The following is a 25,300-nucleotide window of genomic DNA, read 5'->3' on the forward strand; positions in this document are numbered from 1 at the left end:
TAATTTTGGATACTTACAGATGTACACCATTCTGTTGGTTCACGATAATAAAACACAATGTTCTGTTTCAGGATATAAACACGATGCCAGGAAAATGATCTAACAATGAGCAGCTGAATATTTTGAGCCATTTAATGGTTTGATCAATGTGAGTGAAGTATTGGACTCGCATGAAAAACCTAACCACAGTAAATCTGTATCTTTAGTGTTTCTATATCCCATAAGCTACAGTGGCCAGCCACAAATCCATTGAGCCGATGTGGCTTAATTTCCACATTATCAACAAGTTAATTTAAAACGTATTATTAGTTTACAATGCAAAATCAATCTCCCTTTGTCCTTCATGGTAAAGTCAGTAAATTATATCAGGGATCATAGAAATCATAGAAATCATAGAAACCCTACAGTGCAGAAGGAGGCCATTCGGCCCATCGAGTCTGCACCGACCACAATCCCACCCAGGCCCTACGCCCATATCCCTACATATTTACCCGCTAATCCCTCTAACCTACACATCTCAGGACACTAAGGGGCAATTTTAGCATGGCCAATCAACCTAACCAGCACATCTTTGGACTACTGGCTACCTCACCAAACTGGTGAGAGGGCCTGTGAAATGCTGGTCCATTTTGAGCCAAGAGGTTGATACTGATCGAGAGCAGAACCTGGGGCAGAGGGACACATGCACCTGTCACATATCATTATAATGAACCTCAGCATTTCACACAAAAATGCAGCTCCAGAGAAAGAAAAGCATTAACCACCAAAGACACAGGAAGACATGTGCACCCTCTTTTCCATTTCACCTGCTCCTCATTTTTACAGTCCTCTCAAGACCCAGAAACTTGGCCTGTAAACTCTGCCGCTTTTCATCTTCCTACCAGCTTTTTAACCCTCTCTCCTCTTTTAATCAACTCTAATCCTCTCTGCCACACTTAATCTCCTCTGTGTTTACTATTTCTGTTCTTAGGTGTTCACTCTCGCTTTTGCAGCCGTGTCTCTCTTCCCTCCATTTTTCCCTTCTTTCTCTCCTCTGGCTCCTCTACACTGCCTCGAGTAACTCATGTCGTTTCATCCTTTCACCTCCAATACATTCATGCCTCAGTAGAAGATCACTATATTTACCAATAAAAAAAAACTCTATAACCTCAGGACATGTCAAACTCTGTCGTCAGTGATGTGCTTTCGAGGTATGGTCACTGTTAAAATAGAGGAAAACACAGTAAGAGTTTTAACAACACCAGGTTAAAGTCCAACAGGTTTATTTGGTAGCAAATGCCATTAGCTTTCGGAGCACTGCTCCTTCGTCAGATGGAGTGGAAATCTGTGTTTACCCCAGTCCAACGCCGGCATCTCCACATCAAAAATAGAGGAAACACAGAGCACCCAATGTGCACATACAGCAAGCTTCCACAAACAACATTGATTGGATAACAGGATAGTCTCATTTAATGATGTTGGTTGAGAGAGAGAAATAATTGCCAGGACACCAGGGTGAAGAAACCTCCTCTTCTCTTCATAGCTCCAAAGGGTTCTTTAATCTGAGAGGTTTAACATCTCATCTGCAAGATGGCATCTCTGATAGTGCCGCATTCCCTCTGTGTTTAAATCTCCGGCATGGGACTTGAACTCTCAATCTTCTGACATGAACGCAGGAGTGCTACCCTCTGAGCCAAGGACGCCATCTTCGATTAATGATTTATGGAGACAACGTGAAGGCCCTTACAATGTCTAAAAGGAACCTTCCAGAAGACTAGTCCGAGCACAGGGTTGCTCGCGAGGACAATGGTTTTTCAGCTGGAAGTTGTTTGTGCTGAGAGCAGGTCTTTTTGGATGGCAGCAGGGGCGAGCTGAATGTAACCAACAGGGTCTTTATATCATCATCTCTCCATCAATTACATGGATAATATTTGTTTTGCATTAGCCAGGTGCACGAAAGCTGTGGTGAGTCGGAATTCCAAACATGTGTTGTTAGATTAGACTGAAGAATGTAGATAATTACTGTTTTCACAACTAGTGAAGTGCAAGGATTTAATGATAGGTTTGGAGAAGTTTAAGTAGTTCCATCTTTTCATTTCCTTGGCAGCATCTTTGCACCATTTTATATGTAAGAAAAGTGCATATTCTGTTCCCCCTCCTGTTTCCCCTGCAGTGCACACAAGAAACTAAGCAGGAGTCGGCCATCAGGCCCTTCAAGCCTGCCCCATCATTCAATACAATCATAGCTGATTCATGTTGGCCTCAACTCCTTCTCTGTGTCATTTCCTCATAGCCCTCTCTATTCCTTGATCTAGCAAATATTGATCCACTCCACTTCAAACACTCCTAATGATCCAGCGCTACTTATGCGGCAGAGAATTCCAGAGATTCATTGCCCTCTGAGAAGAAATTTCTATGCACCTCAATTTTAAATGACCAGCCTTTTATCTTGTAGCTATGTCCCCTTGTTTGAGACTGTCCCACTAATGAGAACTAGTAGGCATTGCTCGTCTCAGAGAGTAGCTGTCTAGTTATGAATGGTTACCTCAGAAGTATATGTTGGCATGATTGCAATACAGGTTCACCACAATGAAACAACAGATATAAGAATGAAACGATTTGCACAGATGCCATTTGCTTGGTGTCTATTATCTTGAACACAGGAGCTTGAGGTTGTATCTAATTGAGGTGCTTAAATCAAGTTGGGTAAAAGGATATAGGACAAATACCAGAGGATCAAAACAGAGAAACTCGTTCCTCCGGTGGGGAATCTGGAACAGGAGGGTGTGTGTGTGTGTGTGTGTGTGTGTGTGTGTGTGTGTGTGTGTGTGTGTGTGTGTGTGTGTGTGTGTGTGTGGTGGTGGGGGGGGTGCGGCGGCGGCAGACTGAAATTCTGAAACACCTTTTCAGACTAAGGGTAGTAGATACCTTGAATTTTCTCCATTAGAAGATTTTGGAAGCTACAGATCAATTGGATTTGCAAGGCTGAGAGTGATGGATCTGCACAGAAATGGCGATATTTTGGAGAACAGCAGGTAAGAACTTCCCTGGTGCCTTGGTCAAGCATTATCTTTCAACCAAACACTTTGGTCATTTATCTCTGCTGTTTGTGGCACTATGATGACCACAGATTTCAAATTAATAAATTGTTTCTAAAGTGCTTTGAAGCATCCGGAGGTTAGAACCATAGAAAATTACAGTTCAGAAACAGGCCTTTTGGCCCTTCTTGTCTGTGCCGAACCATTTTATGCCTAGTCCCACTGACCTGCACTTGGACCATATCCCTCCACACCCCTCTCATCCATGAACCCGTCCAAGTTTTTCTTAAATGTTAAAAGTGACCCCGCATTTACCACTTTATCTGGCAGCTCATTCCATACTCCCACCACTCTCTGCGTGAAGAAGCCCCCCCCTAATATTCCCTTTAAACTTTTCTCCTTTCACCCTTAACCCATGCCCTCTGGTTCTTTTCTCCCCTAGCCTCAGCGGAAAAAGCCTGCTTGCATTCACTCTATCTATACCCATCAAAATCTTATACACCTCTATCAAATCTCCCTTCATTCTTCTACGCGCCAGGGAACAAAGTCCCAACCTATTCAATCTCTCTCTGTAACTCAGCTTCTCAAGTCCCGGCAACATCCTTGTGAACCTTCTCTGCACTCTTTCAACCTTATTTACATCCTTCCTGTAACTAGGTGACCAAAACTGTACACAATACTCTAAATTTGGCCTCACCAATGCCTTATATAACCTTACCATAACACTCCAACTTTTATACTCGATACTCCGATTTATAAAGGCCAATGTACCAAAGGCACTCTTTACGACCCTATCCACCTGTGACGTCACTTTTAGGGAATTCTGTACCTGTATTCCCAGATCCCTCTGTTCAACTGCACTCTTCAGAGTCCTACCATTTACCCTGTACGTTCTACTTTGGTTTGTCCTTCCAAAGTGCAATATCTCACACTTGTCTGCGTTAAATTCCATTTGCCATTTTTTAGCCGGTCCAAATCCCTCTGCAAGCTTTGAAAACCTTCCTCACTGTCCACTACATCTCCAATCTTTGTATCATCAGCAAATTTGCTGATCCAATTGACCACATTATCATCCAGATCATTGATGTAGATGACAAACAACAATGGACCCAACACCGATCCCTGCGGCACACCACTAGTCACAGGCCTCCACTCAGAGAAGCAATCCTCCACAACCACTCTCTGGCTTCTTCCATTGAGCCAGTGTCTAATCCAATTTACTACCTCCCCATGTATACCCAGCGACTGAACCTTCCTAACTAACCTCCCATGAGGGACCTTGTCAAAGGCCTTGCTGAAATCCAGGTGGACAACATCCACCGCCTTCCCTTCATCCACTTTCCTGGATGATTCTCTTTGTCTGATGTTGGTTGTCCATGTCTGATTCTCTTTCTCTCTTTTCTTTTTTAAGTTGATTTATTATTGCCACATGTATTAGTCCACAGTGAAAAGTATTGTTTCGTGCACGCCATACAAAGCATACCGTACTTAAAGAAGGAAAGGAGAGAGTGCAGAATGTCACGTTATAGTCATAGGGTGTAAAGAAAGATCAACTTAAAATAAGGTAGGTCCATTCAAAAGTCTGATGGCAGCAGGGAAGAAATTGTTCTCGAGTCGGTTGGTACATGACCTCAGATTTTTGTATCTTTTCCTGATGAAAGAAGGTGGAAGAGAATATGTTAGGAGTGGGTTGGGTCCTTGATTATGCTGGCTGCTTTTCCGAGGCAGCAGCAAGTGTAGACAGAGTCAGTGAATGGGAAGAGATTGTAATAATGCATTGTTAGAGAGTTTAAAAGAGTTAGAATAAAGTTCTAAAAGCATAGAGCAAGAGTAAAAGATAGAATTAGAGGGTAAATTGGGCACAGCTTGCAAGAAACTGCCATGCTCCAGCGCCATCTTGAATGATTTCCCATCCTACCATTTTGAGAGGAGGATGACTGTCAATGAACTGTGTGTAAATAGTTGAAGTATTCTTACCCCTGATGAAGGATATGCTGTCCAGCCTAGTTCAGCTGTGGCAGTCCGAGTATCCAGCAGAGTTTCTGAAGAAAGAAGGAACAAAACCAATAACAGGTCAGCTCCTGAGCATTTCACTCAATGAGACACAGCATTAGTCAGAGTAACCATCACAGAATTGTATATCTTTTCACCCTGCCCATTCTGCGTTACCAATAACATTGCTGCCATTTCCCATGGAAATGGAACTGTACAGGCGCTGACCAGTTCAGACCCAAAGTTATATCTACGTTATGGGACCCCAGCTTCCGTATTTAGAAGGAGTACATTGGACAGCTGGCTGGAGGCCCATTACAAAATGGTGCCGGTCATATCAACAGTAACCCCCTGTCAATGTCAAAGTGAAGTGAACTAAAACTGACCCCACAGAGTGAAAATTCAGCCCCACTCCAAAGGGTAAGAGGGGGCAAGGAATTAATGCTGCTGCGGCTGTTACTGCACTGTATTCTCTTCAATACAGCCTCTCAGGATCGGTCAACTTCCCATTGCTATTCAAATGGATGTGGAGCATAAACACTGACATGCACTTGCTGGGCTGTTTAGGTGCTGTAAATCATATGCAAATAATAGCCACATCAGATGTTCACCTTCCAAATATAAATTCTGGCAAGCCTTGACAACTTGTGATAACTAGTCCTTAGGAAAATGAAGTGAGCAATTCTCTTGGCATTTGTCAAAAAAATCCACAAAATACTAAGGTGCATTTTGAGACAGTACAGGTGTGGAGAAGAGATCAATAAAAATATAAGTATGGGACATGAAAAGAACACCAAGCATGCTCCTTCCTCAGCTCATGCACAAGCCTTTCTCTAATGGTTCCTACCCAAAGCACTTGAGATCTTTTTACAAAGTGCGCAGCCCTCACCACTATTCTGATGCTCGACCAGTCAACAGTCCCAGCATAATCAATCATAATCATAGAATCATAGAAACCTTACAGTACAGAAAGAGGCCATTTGGCCCATCGAGTCTGCACCGACCACAATCCCACCCAGGCCCTACCCCCATATCCCTACATATTTTACCCACTAATCCCTCTAACCCACACATCTCAGGACACTAAGGGGCAATTTTAGCATGGCCAATCAACCTAACCCACACATCTTTGGAATGTGGGAGGAAACCGGAGCACCCGGAGGAAACCCACGCAGACACGAGGAGAATGTGCAAACTCCACACAGACGGGAATCGAACCCAGGTCCCTGGAGCTGTGAAGCAGCAATGCTAACCACTGTGCCGCCCATAATGTCATAATGTTGCTCACTATTATTTTACAATCAACTTAAGAATGGATACATTTATCTACTAACAACATTAAAAATCTTATATCTGTACAAACTTGTCAGCCTTTCCCATTATAAATTCACGTGCATATTTTAAAATAAACTTGTCACACTGCAACTACATCCTCCCACCAGTAGAAGCAGCGTGGGAAGAATAACCTCAAAATAGGTTCAAGCAGTTCTCACACTGTCCACACTGCAATCCTGCCCCACTAGAGTCGCTAACTATGACTGCACATATTCCTGGAAGGTCATCACATGGCCTCCTGTCTCAAATAGCCCCATGCACACTTTCCCACCATTGTCCATCATAACAGCGCCCCACCTTCCCTCACCAATGAATGATTCTTGACAGCCAGACAAAAAGTAATTGCTCTCCATCTCCAATACATATACAAACAATAAACAAAAGTATTCAAAGAAAATAGGGACTGGATTTTCTCTCTACACCTGATCCAGTCCTCTCACCTTCTAACCCTATTTTATCCGAGGACAACTCTCAGTCTTCAACACCTCCTGTGTAGTGTTGTGGGACACCATATTGCAGAGAAAATATAACAATTCTTCTGCTGCAGACTGAGATTCATTAAACTGCAATCACTGTGAAATAATACTATCAAAACCTTCTGAGCAATGGGCCGAGGTCAAGCAAACCTCAAACTGATCTTCATTAAGTAAACAAGCTTAAAATCTATTAAGGAACAAATATTTTTAATTATACAGTTTCAATTTAGAAGAACATTACGTTTACATTGTCAAAAGCTGTACCAAATTTATTTTGTGACAGTTTTGCCATCTATCAAATTGAATTCCTGTAGGTACAATGCTGCAGCTATTAGCTGTAATAATTACAGCCAGACGATATCAGGATTGCAGCCAGAAGGCCTGAAAGAAGATTGTTTTTCCATATTAATCTGTCATTCTCAACTCATTTTTGAGTCTCAACATAAAAACATCTTGTTAATGAAGTCATTCAAAAATACATTTTTAAATTCTTTGATCTGAAAGCATTTCACAAATGTCGTATTCAATAAGGTCTCTGTGAAATCTATTAGTGTTTCCACAATGAATACTTTGTTTAAATAGGTTGACATTACTTCTAAGACAACCCCAGTAATGCTCAGAAAAGGATTCAATAATGTTGATCATTGTGGTTCAATTTGTGCCCCATTTTGAACCCAGTAAAGTGCCCCCATTATAATTACTCACATCTAATGGAAATAGGGTTGACTGGCTGAAGTATTGTCCATACAGTTCTCACACTGTCCACACTGCAATCCTGCCCCACTAGAGTTTCTAACTATGACTGCCCATATTCTTGGAAGGTCATCACATGGTCTCCTGTCTCAAATATCCCCATGCGCACTCTCCCACCATTGTCCATCATGACAGTGTCTCACCTTCCCTCACCAAATGAATGATTCGTGACACAGTAAGAGTTTTAACAACACCAGGTTAGAGTCCAGCAGGTTTATTTGGTAGCAAATGCCATCAGCTTTCGGAGCGCTGCTCCTTCGTCAGATGGAGTGGATATCTGCTCACAAATAAGGCACACAGAGACACAAACTCAAGTTACAGAATACTGATTAGAATGCAAATCTTTACAGCTAATCAAGTCCTTTCAGACTTTAAATAGCATTAAATAGCACCAAGGGGTTTCCCACTTGGTTTCTGCCAGTCCTTCCTTCTCACTGATCTTATGCTGGGGCAGGAGAGGCCTCAGACCTGCCCTTGCCCCAACAGAGGCCCTTATGTGGCCAATTACTGATCACCTAAGGGTTATTTCCCACCCAGCCTCAAACTTTTAGGTTGGCGGGAGAAATTCCCAGGTATGGGGGAAATCTGAAATAATCGGGATTAGACCAGAATTGGGGTGGTGGAGGGGTGGGACGCCCTTCTAATTTCAAACATCCTCCCTCCCCTTCATCAGAGTGTGTAATGACTACTGCAGGACAGGCAGTGTTTGCAGGGATATGTTCTGTCACTGACTCTTCAGATAGTGGGATGGGAAACCCACCATCTTAAAAGTCCTGGCCCGAGTTCAGGGGAAAGTTGGGCCTGGTGTAATTAAATGAAGCCTTGGAGTTAAAATAGACCTAGCTATCAGGTCTGTGGATCAGGATGAAACCCAACTCTTGACTTACACCCAGAGTTAAAGTTGGGACTAACAGGTCAAAGAAAACTTTCTATTTGAATAACGAACATCAACTCAACTGAGCCAGAAAGTACATTTTGATCTTCCTTGGCAACTCTGTCAATGGGGTGAGGCCAGCCTGCACAGAAATTATAAAATGGCTGGAATTTTATTAAAAACCCTCTAGTGTGTCATATATGTTCAAAAAGATTGTAATTTTTTTTTTTACAAACCTGTGACCTTACCACAGATTGAGACAACATTCATGAACCATTAATAATATGTAACATCAACAGCGAAGCCTATTTGTCTAGGCTGTAATCAGACAGCGATTATTAACAACACTGCTGACAATTTTTGATGATCTGGATTTGAATACACAGAGTCAAACAATTCCCAAACCAGTCCTCTTTTTCAGGTACCCCCAGTGACCTTTCCCAACAGGCCACAAAAAGGACTGAATTGTTCCAGAGGATGTTAAGCTTGCAGGCCTTAAATGTGTAATTCATCAATCAAGATGTCAGACTGAACTGTGTGCCAGTAAGTGAGGTGTATATTAAGCAACAAACCTTGCAGCACACATAGGAATCAAATATCTCATTCAACAAAGGGAAGAGTTACTAACTTAAGGAATAGTGTATAAAATACCACAACAAAAGAGAGTGTTGGCACTTATTTTGGACATACAATTCATAACAGGAAAAATCTTACATTCATTAGTTCTTATTGACATATTTCAGGCTCTCCAAGTGTCCAGAGGGGAGCTGCATTGCAAAATGGGCATATCTATCCAAAGTCTCCAAGGGAAGGCCAGCTGGTGCAACCTGCTGTATTTTATCAGGTCACAAACATCTTTTGGCGCGTGTGCTCCTAACTTACAAATACCCAGGGAGACTTACACACATTGAAATGAAGGTTAATGGTTAATCAGCAGTATTTTATGTTCACTGAGCCACCATGACTAAAACCTCCCCCCGCCCCCAATCCTTGTTGCTAATTTTGTGCCCAATCTGTCTCTCTTTTTTGTTCGTGTGCCAAAATTATGAGTGGCAATTCTGCAAGGTGGACTCATTTCCACTGGGAGTCACTGAGATGATCCAAGCTCACTTTACTCACTGAGCTGAACAGCTGTTAGCAGAAGGAGGCCTCCATCCCATCTGTCTGGGATCCTTTTAAACCCAAGTCCCAGGCCCTGAGATAAAAGGCTTTGATCTCCTTCCCAGTGCAGCTTAAATGGGCAAGTTCCCAAAGGAACCAAGGAAAAATTTCTTGAAAAATAAACCATTGGTTCTGTTCTTAATTTATTTTGTCCAATCTAATCTTCTAACAGTCAGGATGTTGAACAATGAATAAGTTTTTAGGTTACTCGGAATTGAACTTAACCACTAATTTCAAATGTTTTTGGGGCAATTGTGAACTGTGGTTGTTCCTGTAAATAGGGGCCAGTTTTCACTGTCAGCGCCCTATTCAGTGGAATGCCCATCAGGCCAGTTCCATAATCAGCAAGCGGGTTTGGATCATCTCAGCAATTCCTGGTGGAAATGAGTCCACCGTACAGAATTGCCACATATTATTCTGGCACACGTACAGAAAGAGAGAGACAAGTTGGTACAAAATTAGCAACAAGGATCTGAGGAAAAAAAAGGTTTTAGTCATGATGGCTCAGTGAACACAAACACTGCTGATTAACCAATAACCTTCATTTCATTGTGCGTATGTCTCCCAGTGTATTTGTAAGTTAGCAGCACACTCAAAAAGATGTTTGTGACCTGAGAACATACAGCAGGTTGTACCAGCTGGCCTTACTTTGGAGACTTAGGATAGATATGTCCATTTTTGCACTCTCTAAATTATGAGTCTGAAACTGTTGAGGGGTTCTGATAAATAGGGAGGAAGAGTTTCCAGTGGCAGGTGGCCTGATAACCTCAGATTAAAGGTTACAAAGAAACCAGAGGTGAAATGGAGAGAATTTGTTTTACACAGAGAGTTGTGGTCTGGAGTGCACTACCTGAAAGAGTGGTGAAAGCAGATTCAATAATAACTTTCTAAAGGGAATTGGAAGAATTGAAAAGGAAATAAAATTCCCATGAGGAAAACGTGAGGGAATGGGTCTAATTAGATAGTTCTTTCAGAAAGCTGGAAAAGGCCTGATGTGCCTCCCTCTTTATTGTATGATTCTATGTCTCAGCCGATTATAGCCTCTGCAGTGGAGATTGATACATAACACAGTTTAAGAGTCATAGTATAAAAAATTGGTTCCAACTGTGAGATCATGCAAATGATGTAATTGATAGCATCACTATATTTATGTTTTTGGGAGACATGGGGTAGTGCGTTAAAAGTGTCATTTTTTTATCCTTCCATGGGATTTGGCCTCACTGACAAGGCCAGCATTTGTTCCCCAAGCATAGTTCCCTTGAACGGAGGGGCTCACTGGACCATTTCAAGTGTAGCCAACAGTCAGCCACATTACCTGGTCTGGCCTTCATGCGATTCCAGACCCACAGCAGAGACATATTTCCTCCCCTAAAAGGACATTAGTGAACCAGATGGGTTTTTACAATAATGAATAACATTTTCATAGTCACCATTAATAAGCCCAGATTTCAATGGCAGATTATTAATTTGAGTGAAGTTTCACCAGGCGTTGTGGTGGAATTTGAACCCATTTCCTTAGAGGACTCTGAAGAGTCATCCAAACTCGAAACGTTAGCTCTATTCTCTCCCCACAGATGTTATCAGATCTGCTGAGATTTTCTAGCATTTTCTGTCTTTGTTCCTCAGAGGATTGATTTAGTCCTCTCGATTACTAGTCCAGGGAGATCACCACTATGTCACCATACGGTGTGACAGTAGCATCACATTGAGCATCTTTAATTCCTCTAATAAAAACTTTTTTTGAATTAATAAAATCCCATGACAAGTTCTGCAAATATTGTTGCTTTTGCTGTTGAATGAGAACAATATTGATTAAATCTACATTGTTATCATCACTGAAAGTTATTGGCCCAATGTACATTATCCAGGATAACACAAAATTAAGGAGACAATGGCTCAGTGAGAAGCAGTATCACTTCTGGGTCAAAAAGTCCCAATCCAGAGATGTAAACACAATATCTAGGCAGATACTCCAGTGCAAGACTGAGGGATTTGGAGGAGCCGTTTTTTGGATAAGATGTTAAACTAAGGCCCCATCTGCACTCTCTACTGAATGTAAAAGGTCCCAAGATACCATTTTGAAGGAGGGCAGGGGACATTATTTATTCCACAACCAACAGCATTAAAACCAATTATCTGGTCATTATTACAAATCTTTGTGGGGGTTTGCTGTGCGCAATCTGGCTCCCATCTTTCCTATATTTCATCATTAACCATGCTTTAAAAGCTGTTGTGAAGCACTTGGGGTTGTGAAAGGTGTTATCCAAATGCAAAACGTCTTAGTTCAAGTCCAGTGTGCACCATCCAGGCCTCCACAAGAGAAAGTTTCCCCGTGTAAAGAACATTTCTTCAACATTAACTGATGTGGGCAGAAACTGCAATTTGAATTCTGCTGCACCTTAATATGATCCTCCAGGAACTCTGATCTTCATGAAAATTTCATAAAGTCACTATATGCTTTTTCTATGTGAATAATCAATAGCAGGAATCTGGCAGATTTAGTTTAGGCAATTACAACATTAAATATTGAAACTCTGCAGACTTGATCAATAGTGTTTTTTTTAATTAAAAAATTGAATGTGGTATTCAATTTTATACATCTCACTGGTTCCCCCAGATCATTAAAAGCAAAGGTTAGGCTGTGAAACAGTAATGGATGATATAATGTGATGGTTGCAGTGTGTGTTGGTGATACACTGCCTTGGGGAACAAGGCTGCTCATTATCAGAAGAGTGGAGAAAAGGGTAGATATTTAACATTACCAAAATTAAAACCGACAACAGAGACAGTACACAATACAGAAAACAAAATTCAACATCAGTGAGGCCAAAGATCTTAACATCTACTGCAAGGCTGTTCATGATAAAAATAAAATTTCAACAGTAATGGCTGGGATGTTGTTCCATCAAAACTAGAAAGTCAACACACCAAATCACCTCATCATGTTGCTCTGTTGAAATAACAAAATCTTAAACATGTTTAGAAAAGAAACTATTTTTAAAATTCAGAAAAGCAATGCATGGGAGTGTGTGTCTGTGGGTTAAGATCTTGCTAATTTTTTCTGGGACCTGGGCTCCAGTCCAGAACTGTCTGCCTCTCTCTGCTGCTGTCCCGCTTTTGTCTCAGAACTCCCGAGGGTTTGTAAGAAGCCAAATGCATTCTCGCACTCTCAGTCCAGCTCTGATTAAAAACAGTTGAAAGCCCCCTTACAGTGTCAGTGACATTGGTTGCCAATGTTTCCCCAATCTAACTACAGCGTGAGAACTCAACTTCAACAAACAAAATAGTTCCAATTAACGTGCTTTGTTTAGAAAGAATTCAGAGAAATTGGCCTGTGTGCCTTTGGCATTCAGCGGCTATTATAGCTAAATGTATAATATCTGCTGTATATCTGCTATGTCCAAACAGGAGAAATATGCAGATTTTCACAGCAACCAGCCTAAAAGCAAAGATCTTCTATTGAACTTTTGGCTTGATACAAGCCTCTAATTTGTCAAAGGACACAAACTTCTCATGTGTCTCAGTCCCATATTCACATGGGAGTGTGATTCTGACCTCTGAAGGTGACACTGTCCAAAATAAATAACTCACTTTAGAACTTTGTGTGCCCACCCATCAATATTCATATGGGTACTGTGTCATGCCAGTTGATTGTTAGATGTATTGGACCCTAGTTTACTTAAGAATGCTTATTCCACCAGTCACTCTGTGATACCTCACCAAAATAATCACTTTGACATTGCATTGACCATGATCAATGCTCTCATCCACGCATGGAATTCTAGCAATAGAAGTCAGGAGAAGGCTATCAGGAGCTAGAGTTTTGCATTATTTTAACCTTCAAGTCACTCTTTCACTGAGCTTCCAGAGGCACGATGGACCAAATTGGCTCTTTCTGTGCTGCAACGTTCTGCAATTCCAATTCATTTGATGGTTTGTTCACTACAATAATCTATGACATCACTTTTGACGAGCTATGATACGGCGGCACAGTAGTTAGCACTGCTGCCTCACAGCACCAGGGACCCAGGTTCGATTCTAGCCTTGGGTCTATGTCTGAGTGGAGTTTGCACTTTCTCCCCTGTCTGCATGGGTTTCCTCCGGGTGCTCCGGTTTCCTCCACGGTCCAAAAAATGTGCAGGTTAGGTTGATTGGCCATGCTAAATTGTCCCTTAATGTCAGGGGGATTAGCAGGGTAAATGAGGGTTACAGTAATAGGGCCTGGGTGGGACTGTGATCGGTGCAGGCTCGATGGGCCGAATGCCCTCCTTCTGCACTGTAGGGATTCTATGATTGGCCAGATAGACACCATCTGTATGATTCTATGGATCAGGAATAAAACTTGAACTATTCCTGACCTGTGCCTTTACCAATTGACCGCAAGAAATCTAGTTTCGAATTGCTTAACAGTCACAATTTATTTAAGCCTGCACATTCTTACTGGGAATAACTAGAGTATATCTTTTACCAAAAAATAGTTAATACTCTTCTCCGAGGTTTTGAGGCTGCGATCCCAGAGTGGATCTACGGATACTTTCCAATGCTGATCTCACCAGGGCACATTACATTATTGCAAGGGCATTGGAATTGCAAAGGTTGGGGAACATCTGCTGCCAATTGTGGAAGAGGGTCCTGTTTGCCCCAGGCATTCCAGAAGAAATTACTTCTGTAATTTTTTTTGGCCCCTTTGCAAGAAAACGCAAAATCAAAAGATGTTTTGTTTAAATTGGCCTGGCCTTTTTGAGTGCAGCTTTCTTTTCCTGCATTATACCACCCCTCCCCCACCCCACCCCCAACCCGGCATTTTTGTCCTACTGCTGATGGGACCACTTTCTGGATGTTAACCTTACCTTATTGAGTCCAGCTCAGGAAGTCTCCACCCTCAGAACTCCACTTTCTTCAATGTGTGGGGATATAGGGACAGCGGAGAATTTGCCACCAGACAAAGATTCTGGGAATTTTATAGCACAGAAACAACCCCTTAAGTTTGAACATTTTCATGATCTCACCTTTCTTTGGAACCCCCTCCAACCCTACAGCTCTGCTCAAGTTCTCCATTCTTCTGACTCTGGTTCTAACTCTAGTCTTTTGTTCAAATCTATACCCATTTAACCCATCACCTCTGGAATTCTCTCTCCAAACCCCTTCCACCACTACAGCTCGCTCTTCGCCTTAAATTTTTTTAAATATTCTATACTGTGATGATTGTCCCTTTACGGGTCAACACAGCAGAGTAAGGCTCTGGGAACCAATCGGGACTCAAGAGTGGGGAGGAGTTCACCTCATGCAGTGGTATTCTGGAATTAGTTGCAAGTATGCAGCTCCTGAAGATCACGTCAATAAATCCCTTTTAAGTTCCACTAATGAAGTCTCCAAAAGTGCAGCATTACACATCCCTTTGACCAAGCATCTGATCATCCTTTTCACTTTCTCCCTTCACAAGTGTATCCATTTTTACTTCATTCCTCTGTGGTTACCCTTTCGGTCACTTTACAAAGTTAAAAGCTCAAATCCAGTGTTTAAAAAACGTGAAATAAACAACTTGAGCTTCTCACATGACGATTTTGAAATTACTTCCATATACTTTTAACTCAGAACTTTACATGTGACAGAATTTATCAGCAATATCAAACATATAATGAGAAATTATTGCCAATAAATGTCAGTTGGATATGACAGTAAAACACAAATCTAAATAGGCTACATATCACAACAGAATGAAATGTGTCAGATAGTTAAAGCAAGCTATTATCTTCTAGCAATAACACAAAACTACACATGCCAGGCATTTATTTAATCACATCAAACCTATCGGGGGTAAATTTAATTCAAAAGATGAAGCACAAAAGATTAATGATTGCAAAATGTTCAGCAATTAATTTTCAATTTCAAATTAAATCAACAGAAATCATCCAAATTGCAACTTGTACTTAAACCGTACAGAACATTGACTATGGGCACGAACCTGGCTGATAGTTTGATTCTCTTAAACTAACAGCAACATGGAAAGCAGAGGATTGAGTCACAGAACGATTCATTCTGCACCATATCTGTGCTGGAATGGCAATGGTGATATTATCATCAACACAGTTTCTCATGTCATGTGAATCTGAGGATATTCAAGAATTTCCAAAATAGGAAGAAAGGGCAGGGAGTGTTAAAATGGCTTGCAAGATCAACACCTGAAGGCTATTAAATAGGTCAGTCTCCTGACTGAAGAGGGTTAAATCAGAGACCTGCATATCGCCTGGCATCTCAACCATTCCTCTCTCAATAGACTCTCCCTCTCCAGGCTGGGGGTCGGAAACCCCAGGTCAATGTGGGACTCCAGGGCTCAGTGGGGTATCCCAGGCTGGAGAAAAAGACTTCCTGCAGATCACCAAAAATTATCTGCAGCAGCCAAGGGAAGAAAGCAGCCACTGAGTATCTGTCCGGTATTCAGGTAAAACCCATTGTTTAGAGCTTTATGACTGTTTAGCACTTTGCAGCAATTTTCCCGCACATTGGGTCCTGGGTTCAGCAACCAGTCATCTAGATAAAGTGCCCACCATGACACAGGTGGAGATTTAAAAGAAAAAATGTAAAACCATAAAAACATGAGCGTCTCCTGTCAGAGGGCCGGTTCCCTTACAAAGCAGCGAGTGCTTCTCCACCAACTGTACAGCAGGTCAGTTGTATCAGAGAATTGGAAGCTAGCTTTCATTCTTCGTCGTTCTTCTACATCAGTCCCTCAGCTGATCCAGGAGAACATCTTCCAGGGTGATTGCACATAGAAAGACTTGCATTACTATTGCATAATCTTCAGACATTTCAAAATCCTTTACAGCTGATAGAATCCCTACAGTGCAGAAGGCCATTTAGCCCATCAAGTTTGCACCAACTCTTCGAAAGGGCATCTTACCCTGGTCCACCCCTCAGCTCTATCCCCGTAACCCTGCGCATTTATCATGGTTAACCCACATCTATGGACACCATGGGGAAACTTAGCAAGGCAATCCACCGAACCTGAAATACTCTTGAAGTATATTCATGGTTATGTCGTAATCAAAGACAATTTGTGTACAGCAAGGTCTGACAAACAGCAAAGAAAGGATTTATTTACTGTTTGAATGGTATCAGTTGTCGGATAAATGTTTCCTGGGGTAGAACTCTGCTGATATTTTTTCAATAATGCCTTGGAACATTGAGACAGCAGACGGGGCATCAGTTTAATGACATCTAAAAGAGTGAACCTCCAATGGTGCAACCAACCTCCAATGGTGCAGCCTCTACTTTCTCAGAAGACTAAGGAAATTTGGCATTCCAGCTACGACTCTCACCAACTTTTACAGATGCACCATAGAAAGCATTCTTTCTGGCTGCATCACAGCTCGATTATGGCACCTGCTCTGCCCAAGACCGCAAGGAACTACAAAACGTCGTGAATGTAGCCCAATCCATCATGCAAATCAGCCTCCCATTCATTGACTCTGTCTACACTTTCCACTGCCATGGCAAAGTAGCCAGCATAATTAAGGACCCCACACACCCCGACATTCTCTCTTCCACCTTCTTCCGTCGGGAAAAAGAGACAAAAGTCTGAGGTCACGTACCAACCGACTCAAGAACAGCTTCTTCCCTGCTGCTGTCAGACTTTTGAATGGACTTGCCTTGCATTAAGTTGATCTTTCTCTACACCCTAACTGTAACACTATATTCTGCACTTTCTCGTTTCCTTCTCTATAAACTGTATGCTTTGTCTGTATAGAGCACAAAAAACAATACTTTTCACTGTATGTTAATACATGTGACAATAATAAATCACATCAAAATCAAATCAACACATCCTCAATCCAGCACTGGGAGTGTTAGGCTGGGAGTGTCTCACTGTTGCATATATCTCAAAAAATCAAAAATCTCATTCGAGTTCATAGCTTTATTTACTCTATGTATTCTCTTCCAATCAGTGTCAATTTTTAAACTGCGCTGTTGTTTGCTACTTAATTGATATTTAATTCCACCGCAATTCAAAATCACAGACGCAAAAGCACTCAATGTATTAGTTACATCTCAAAGTCCTCTGTATTGACTGGAAACCGATGTGGTCTCCTATGTTTGCAAGTGATTGTGTTTACTGTCACAGAACCCACAGGACATTCATCCTGGAGCCTGTCTAAACAGACAAATCCCTTATTCCAGCAATGATTCACAACCCTAGCTCCCATCTTTTTACTGATGTTCGCCTGATATATGGGGCTTGGCAGGTGCTGGAGTGCATTTACATATATTTGTATGGAGGTTTGAATTGTGTTGTTAACTGCAGATTTCCCATTACATTAGCCTCGTAAGTCATTAACCCTTACCCTTGTAAACCAATCCATGCGAACAGAATCCAAGTGTGGCAGGCAATTAAAGTCAAGTGAGAGAAAAATGTCTCCTTGGCCAATTGAAGGACTCACGACTCACCCCACGAGACTTCACTTCCTACACCCGCAGGTCTCTCTTAACCCTAGGCAGGCCCTTAGCACTCATTACATTAGCAATACTATCACGGTCATTGCTTTGGACCAAGGGACACAAGAGTGCATCAGTCTGACAGAAGTGCTCATCCAACATGTCTGGAACTCTCAGCCAAAACAGACTAGCATTTCAGGCTCACACCAAAACAAGGGGCTACAGAGACAAGATTAAACGTAAAATATTTGGAACAGAGGGCAGAAAAGTTTCCTACCCCGAGAGTGTTGAGGCAATGGAAGTCACTTTCAGGGTCAATGGTCGAAGCAGAATTTTTTATTTGTTCTTTCATGGGATGAGGGCAAGGTCAACATTTGTTGTCCATTTCTAATTGTCTTTCAACTGAGTGTCTCACTTGGCCGTTTCAGAGGGTAATTAAGAATCACCCTCATTAGGTTTGGAATCTGGTAAGTTTCCTTCCCAAAGGACATTAGTGAACCAGATAGGTTTTTATGCCAATCAATTATAGTCTTATGGACATCAATTTAACTTCCATCAGTTACCATGGCAGGATTCAAATCCATGGCCACAAGTATTAGCCTCTGGATTACTAGTTCAGTGGCATTACCATTATGTCACCATGTTCCCGACATCAACAAACATTTCAGTATAGGTTTTGTAGGGAACAGTATTGGTCGGTGAAAAAGGCAAATGCTATGTTGGCCTTCATAGCAAAATAATTTGAGTACAGGAGCAGGGATGTCTTGCTGCAGTTAGTTATACAGGGCCTTGGTAAGACTGTACCTGGAATATTGTGTGCAGTTTTGGTCTCCAGACGTATCTTACTCAGGCCACCGTGCATCCATTACCGGATATAGAGTCATTACAGTAGCTCTCTAGAGTTGTCCAATCATTCCCATTTCCCCACAACTCTGGAAGTTTATTTCCCGAGAGCCTATCACAATTTTCATTTGAAATCATTGATCATCTTTGTTTCCACCACACTGGTGGGCAGCAAGTTCCAGTTTAGGGGCAGCACGGTGGCACAGTAGTTAGCACTGCTGCCTCAGTGCCAGGGACCCAGATTCGATTCCAGCCTTGGGTGAATATCTATGTGGAGTTTGCACGTTCTCCTCATGTCTGCATGGGTTTCCTCCCACAGTCAAAGGTGTGTAGGTGAGGTGGATTGGCCATGCTAAATTACCTCCGAGTCTCCAAAGATGTGTAGCTTAGATGGATTAGTCATGGTAAATGCGCAGGGTTAGGGGATAGAGCAGAGGGCCTGCGCAAAATACTCAGTCAGTGCAGGTAAGATGGGCCAAATGGCCTCTTCAGCACTGTAGGGATTCTATGGTTGATCATTAACACTCACTATGTAACAAAGTGTTTCCTCACATTCCCTCTGTGATGTACTTTATACAATACCACCCACCTGGTTGCCATGCAACTCCTCCAACTCCTTCCAGTTTGGCTCACAAAGGGAAAAAAAGGTTGTATTTTATAGGGAACCTATCAGAGCACGTTTCCTCAAACAGCAATGTGATAAAGGCCAATCAACTGTTTTAGTGATATGAGGGATAAATATTAGCGAGGACACTGACGCCTCTGTCTAGTGCACAGGGTCTTTTACATACATTTGAGAAGGCAGGCAGCATCTTAGTTTCATGTCTTGTCCAACACCTCTAACAGTGGAGCACTCCCTAAATACTGCAGTGGAGGATAAAGTTGGATTGTGGGCTCCAATCTCTGCAGTGAGATTTGAAACCACAGCTTTCTGACTCAAGAGACCTAAAGCAAGCTCTCTATTGCCTGAGGATTTGAACAAAGCACAATGTCAATAATTTCCAACATTTCTGTTGGCTTCACTCACTGGAGAGCTGAGTAACCATGATGTGGAGATGCCGGCGTTGGACTGGGGTGAACACAGTAAGAAGTCTCACAACACCAGGTGTTGTGAGACTTCGAGCTGAGTAACCACAGATCCCACAGCTAGTTGACTTGTAAAGAAAGAAAAATATAGAAAGAGATGAAGAGCAGAAAAAAAGATAGCAAAAAGCGGAGAGCACTAAGAGACATTAGCAGCTCTCAGCTGCCCTGGCGATACATGTGGCATGTGCAAATTCTGATACCTTTAGCCATAGTTACATTCCTGGAGAGAATAATTACTTCAGATATATGACTTGTGGACTGAGAAGTTTCTAGCATTAGTTCAACTCAAAGCTCTGGTCCCAAGGAACAAGATTGTTTTACTTTGCACTTCCACGTATACTTCCAAATACACAAATATACCCATTCCAATATACACATACTTACAACAACAACGTACATTCGTATTGCATCGTTAACAGAATAAAACTGCCGAAGGTGTTTCAGAGGATTATGACACTGTCACATGAGGAGATAAGGTTAGATCATCAAAAGCTTCAGCAAAGAGAAAAGTGTTAAAGATTGGTTTAAATGCACATGCACAAACACACAAACATATTCACAAACGCATACCAATGTGGCCAAACGGGCCACCTAAAATGGCGATTTATAAAGCACTCTGGGACAATTGGGCAAGAACTAAAACAGCAGGCTGCAGCTCAGATGACGGAATACACAGGATATGGGTCATCTCCAGGACAAAGGAGACTTTCTGGTCAAACTGGGTTGTTTACCAGACATAGGGGCGCCGTAACCCCTTATTTGGGAGGGAGGTGTGTGTCCTACATGTCCCCAGCACCTACAGACATGGCCGTTGGGGACACACCCAGGGATTGGTGTGGCAGCACCCAATTGGACTTTATTGATCAGGGTGATTAAGTCCTGATCAATTGATTGGCAATGGCCAAAAGGGGCACGAAAACCAATGGAGTATAAAGGGTGCTGCGCAACCAAGAATCTCTCTCACTCTGATCCCACGAACGAACTACAACAACAGTGACCATCGCCAGCAACGACCAGCACGAGGAGAGCCACCACACCCGAGAAGGAAAGAAGACCAAAGCCAGAGTGCCAGACCGGACCAAAGGACCAGACTACGCAGAGGACTACAGAGGCCAGCGCACAGATAAAGGCCAATATCTGCTTGGGTACTTGCCAGTCACGCAAAGTTAAGTCAAGGTCTTGTATTGGACTTGAATATTAGCATTTCTGTAAGATAACTTATTGTTGGTTGGGTGGGTGATTATTGATTGTGTGATTAAATAAATATTGTTTACTAACAAGAAGTCTACTCGCAATTCTTTGTCCACCGTAGAAGGGTTAAAACAGACTGTGCAACAGGCACAACAAATTGGTGATTCTGGTGGGACATCGACAAGACGTAACTTTGTTGCTCCGATATCAAATCCCACAGAACCTAATACTCCTGGAGATTCAGCCCGAGCCCGAATTAAGACGGCAAATGCCCCACGTGACAGCCAAGTAAATCGAAGGGAGTGGGTCTCTATTGAACGATTATTGAAAACTCAAAGCCAACAGGTGTAAACTCCTTATTGGACAAATTACTGCATTTGGGAATTGTCGTTGTGCATGCATTGTTACTAACAAGGAGGATCACGAGGGGTCATAAGTTCAAGGTGAAGGGGGGGAGGTTTAACACAGATATCAGACGGACATATTTTACACAGAGGGTGGTGGGGGCCTGGAATGCGCTGCCAGGCAAGGTGGTGGAGGCGGACACACTGGGAATGTTTAAGACTTATCTAGACAGCCATATGAACGGAGTGGGAATGGAGGGATACAAAAGAATGGTCTAGTTTGGACCAGGGAGCGGCGCGGGCTTGGAGGGCCGAAGGGCCTGTTCCTGTGCTGTATTGTTCTTTGTTCTTTGTTTGATAGGGCAAACTCCATAGGTTTACATTAGAATCCAGAGGGATTAGGACCAGAACATAGCCCAAAGCCATACCCGAAGTCCAATCAATTCCCTACACCTTGTTGTCGAATATAGAATGGCAGGAAACAGCACAGAGACAGAGAAGTGTCCCATATGGGAAACAAAAATCAGGGAATTTATTAGGAAAAAAAGAGTGGCCCCTATGGGCAGAATCTTGTGCCAATACTGAGATGGGACAGGGATCCCGAGGACAGAAGAAAAGGACGATCTGAGGAAAGTTAGAAGCCATTAAACACGTTAAAGAAGCCATTCCCTACGGACAAGCCCTCCGTATACACAGGATCTGCTCGGATGAGGAGGATCGCAACAGACACCTCCAGACGCTGAAAGATGCCCTCATAAGAACAGGATATGGCGCTAGACTCATTGATCAACAGTTCCAATGCGCCACAGCGAAAAACCGCACCGACCTCCTCAGAAGACAAACACGGGACACAGTGGACAGAGTACCCTTCGTCGTCCAGTACTTCCCCGGAGCGGAGAAGCTACGGCATCTCCTCCGGAGCCTTCAACATGTCATTGATGAAGACGAACATCTCGCCAAGGCCATCCCCACACCCCCACTTCTTGCCTTCAAACAACCGCACAACCTCAAACAGACCATTGTCCGCAGCAAACTACCCAGCCTTCAGGAGAACAGTGACCAAGACACCACACAACCCTGCCACAGCAACCTCTGCAAGACATGCCGGATCATCGACACAGATGCCATCATCTCACGTGAGAACACCATCCACCAGGTACACGGTACATACTCTTGCAACTCGGCCAATGTTGTCTACCTGATACGCTGCAAGAAAGGATGTCCCGAGGCATGGTACATTGGGGAAACTATGCAGACGCTGCGACAACGGATGAATGAACACCGCTCGACAATCACCAGGCAAGACTGTTCTCTTCCTGTTGGGGAGCACTTCAGCGGTCACGGGCATTCGGCCTCTGATATTCGGGTAAGCGTTCTCCAAGGCGGCCTTCGCGACACACGACAGCGCAGAGTCGCTGAGCAGAAACTGATAGCCAAGTTCCGCACACACAAGGACGGCCTCAACCGGGATATTGGGTTCATGTCACAATATTTGTAACTCCCACAGTTGCGTGGACCTGCAGAGTTTCACTGGCTGTCTTGTCTGGAGACAATACACATCATAGAATCATAGAATCCCTACAGTGCAGAAGGAGGCCATTCGGCCCATCGAGTCTGCACCGACCACAATCCCACCCAGGCCCTACCCCCACATATTTTACCCGCTAATCCCTCTAACCTACGCATCTCAGGACTCTAAGGGGCAATTTTTTTAACCTGGCCAATCAACCTAACCCGCACATCTTTGGACTGTGGGAGGAAACTGGAGCACCCGGAGGAAACCCACGCAGACACGAGGAGAATGTGCAAACTCCACACAGACAGTGACCCAAGCCGGGAATCGAACCCGGGACCCTGGAGCTGTGAAGCAGCAGTGCTAACCACTGTGCTACCGTGCCACCATCTTTTTAGCCTGTCTTGATGCTCTCTCCACTCCCATTGTTTTGTTTCTTAAAGACTGGATTAGTTGTAAGTATTCGCATTCCAACCATTATTCATGTAAATTGAGTCTGTGTCTTTATAAATTCTGTTTGTGAACAGAATTCCCACTCACCTGAAGAAGGGGCTTAGAGCCTCGAAAGCTTGTGTGGCTTTTGCTACCAAATAAACCTGTTGGACTTTAACCTGGTGTTGTTAAACTTCTTACTGTGTTTACCCCAGTCCAACGCCGGCATCTCCACATCATAAATAAATGTAGACAGTGGAAAGGGGAACATCCGACTGCCTTTGCCGGTCATTTATGAATCCACCTCATGGGAGTATATGGGGAATTAGATCGGGCTAGATTAAATGAAGCTGATTCATCCAAATGGGCTCGGACATTAGTCTCACACACCACAGAGGAAGGCAAGAAAGCCTGGGTTAATTGTGACCCTGCAGAGACCACACACAATGAAGCATGGGTTCTCCGACGCTTAGCTCGAGTCTGGGAACAGGAAGTTCAGGGAACCCCAGCGTCACGGTCAGAAAGGGAGGTGAGAATGCTCCCGATGAGGGCGAGCCAGGGTCCAGTATGGCGAAACGAGGGTACAGGGGATCACCAACACCAGAGAGGTACAGCTCCACCTTACACCGCAGCCCCAGGGAGGGATAGAGGGACATGTTTTAATTGCAGGCAGCCAGGACACTTCGCCCGAGATTGTAGGAGACCCCCGCCACCATATACACGGTCCCCGAGACCACCAGGACCACCGACTCCACCAGTTAGGGCAGCTCCTAGGTACGAGAGAGAACACCGCCCACCGCCGATGGAAGGTCCCAGTCGCCCCATGCATACCGTAAGCACGAGCCCATCACTGTATCCAATTGTCCCTGCCTATGGAACCCTAGATTGAAGGTGCCCGGCCTCCCCAACCTGGGTCTGAAGCACCAGTGGGATAGCGTAGGGAGTCCCCTAGTTAACGGCGAGGTAAGAGGCCACCTCGTAGAATTCCTTTGGGATACCGGAGGCTCCCGAACTACCCTGAATGTATCAAAATTAAAAACAGACATCCCTTGGCCAACTACGGGCACAATTACACTCGGTGGATTCACAGGACACATGCAGGAGGGACGCATTACACCCCCTGTACAGGTCCGCCGAGGTAGCATGGTGTGTGACCATCCGGTGGTGTTAGTTGACCTTCCCCCAAACGCTGAACACATCCTGGGGTCCGATTATATGAATAAATGTAATCTTTCATTCGATCCAGGTAATCGATGCATTTGGCAGATGGCTACGATTAGCAGAGCGCCATCAATCATTCCAGTCGGGACATATGCTAATAGGGTTAGCACAATAGGGGAATTCTGGTTTGATCCCTTAGCGATTAGCAGTGATCCAGCCGTCAGGGAGGTGCTTCAAAGAAACAATGGGGTGTTTGCGCGGCATAAACATGATTGTGGCCAGATACCTGGGGAGGTGTTAATTGAAGGGCCGGAACCTGAAACCACAGAGACAATATGGTTTCCCCAGGCAGGCAGTGGGGGAGGTTGCCAAAGTAATTGATCGTCTATTACAGCAGGGGGTGTTGAGATGAGTGGCATCACAAATAATGCGTCGATATGGCCCGTGAAGAAGGTAGATGGATCATGGAGGTTAACGGTCAATTATTGGGAATTAAATAAGGTTACCCCACTCATGGCCCCCACAGTAGTCACAAGTCCCGTCACCATGATGAGACAGGGAGCCCAGGCAAAGTTTTTCACGGTACTGAATATCAGTAACGGTTTCTGGTCCATCCCTTTAAATCGGTCTTGCCAGTACAAGTTCGCCTTCACCTTCCAAGGACAGCAATACACTTGGACTTGCCTACC

At 43.5% G+C, this 25,300-nt stretch overlaps 1 protein-coding gene across 1 annotated transcript in view; it reads right to left on the reverse strand.

The window, feature by feature from the left end:
- The window catches only part of LOC144491448 (ephrin type-B receptor 1), a 596,080-nt gene that overhangs the window by 418,888 nt on the left and 151,892 nt on the right, over positions 1-25,300 (reverse strand). Inside the window, exon 2 of the mRNA XM_078209272.1 lies at positions 4,995-5,059. Coding sequence (XP_078065398.1) covers positions 4,995-5,059 — 65 coding nt within the window. The remainder of the gene's footprint in view (positions 1-4,994; positions 5,060-25,300) is intronic.

This window comes from Mustelus asterias, chromosome 3 (genome assembly GCF_964213995.1).
Source record: "Mustelus asterias chromosome 3, sMusAst1.hap1.1, whole genome shotgun sequence".
Classification (NCBI taxonomy): domain Eukaryota; kingdom Metazoa; phylum Chordata; class Chondrichthyes; order Carcharhiniformes; family Triakidae; genus Mustelus; species Mustelus asterias.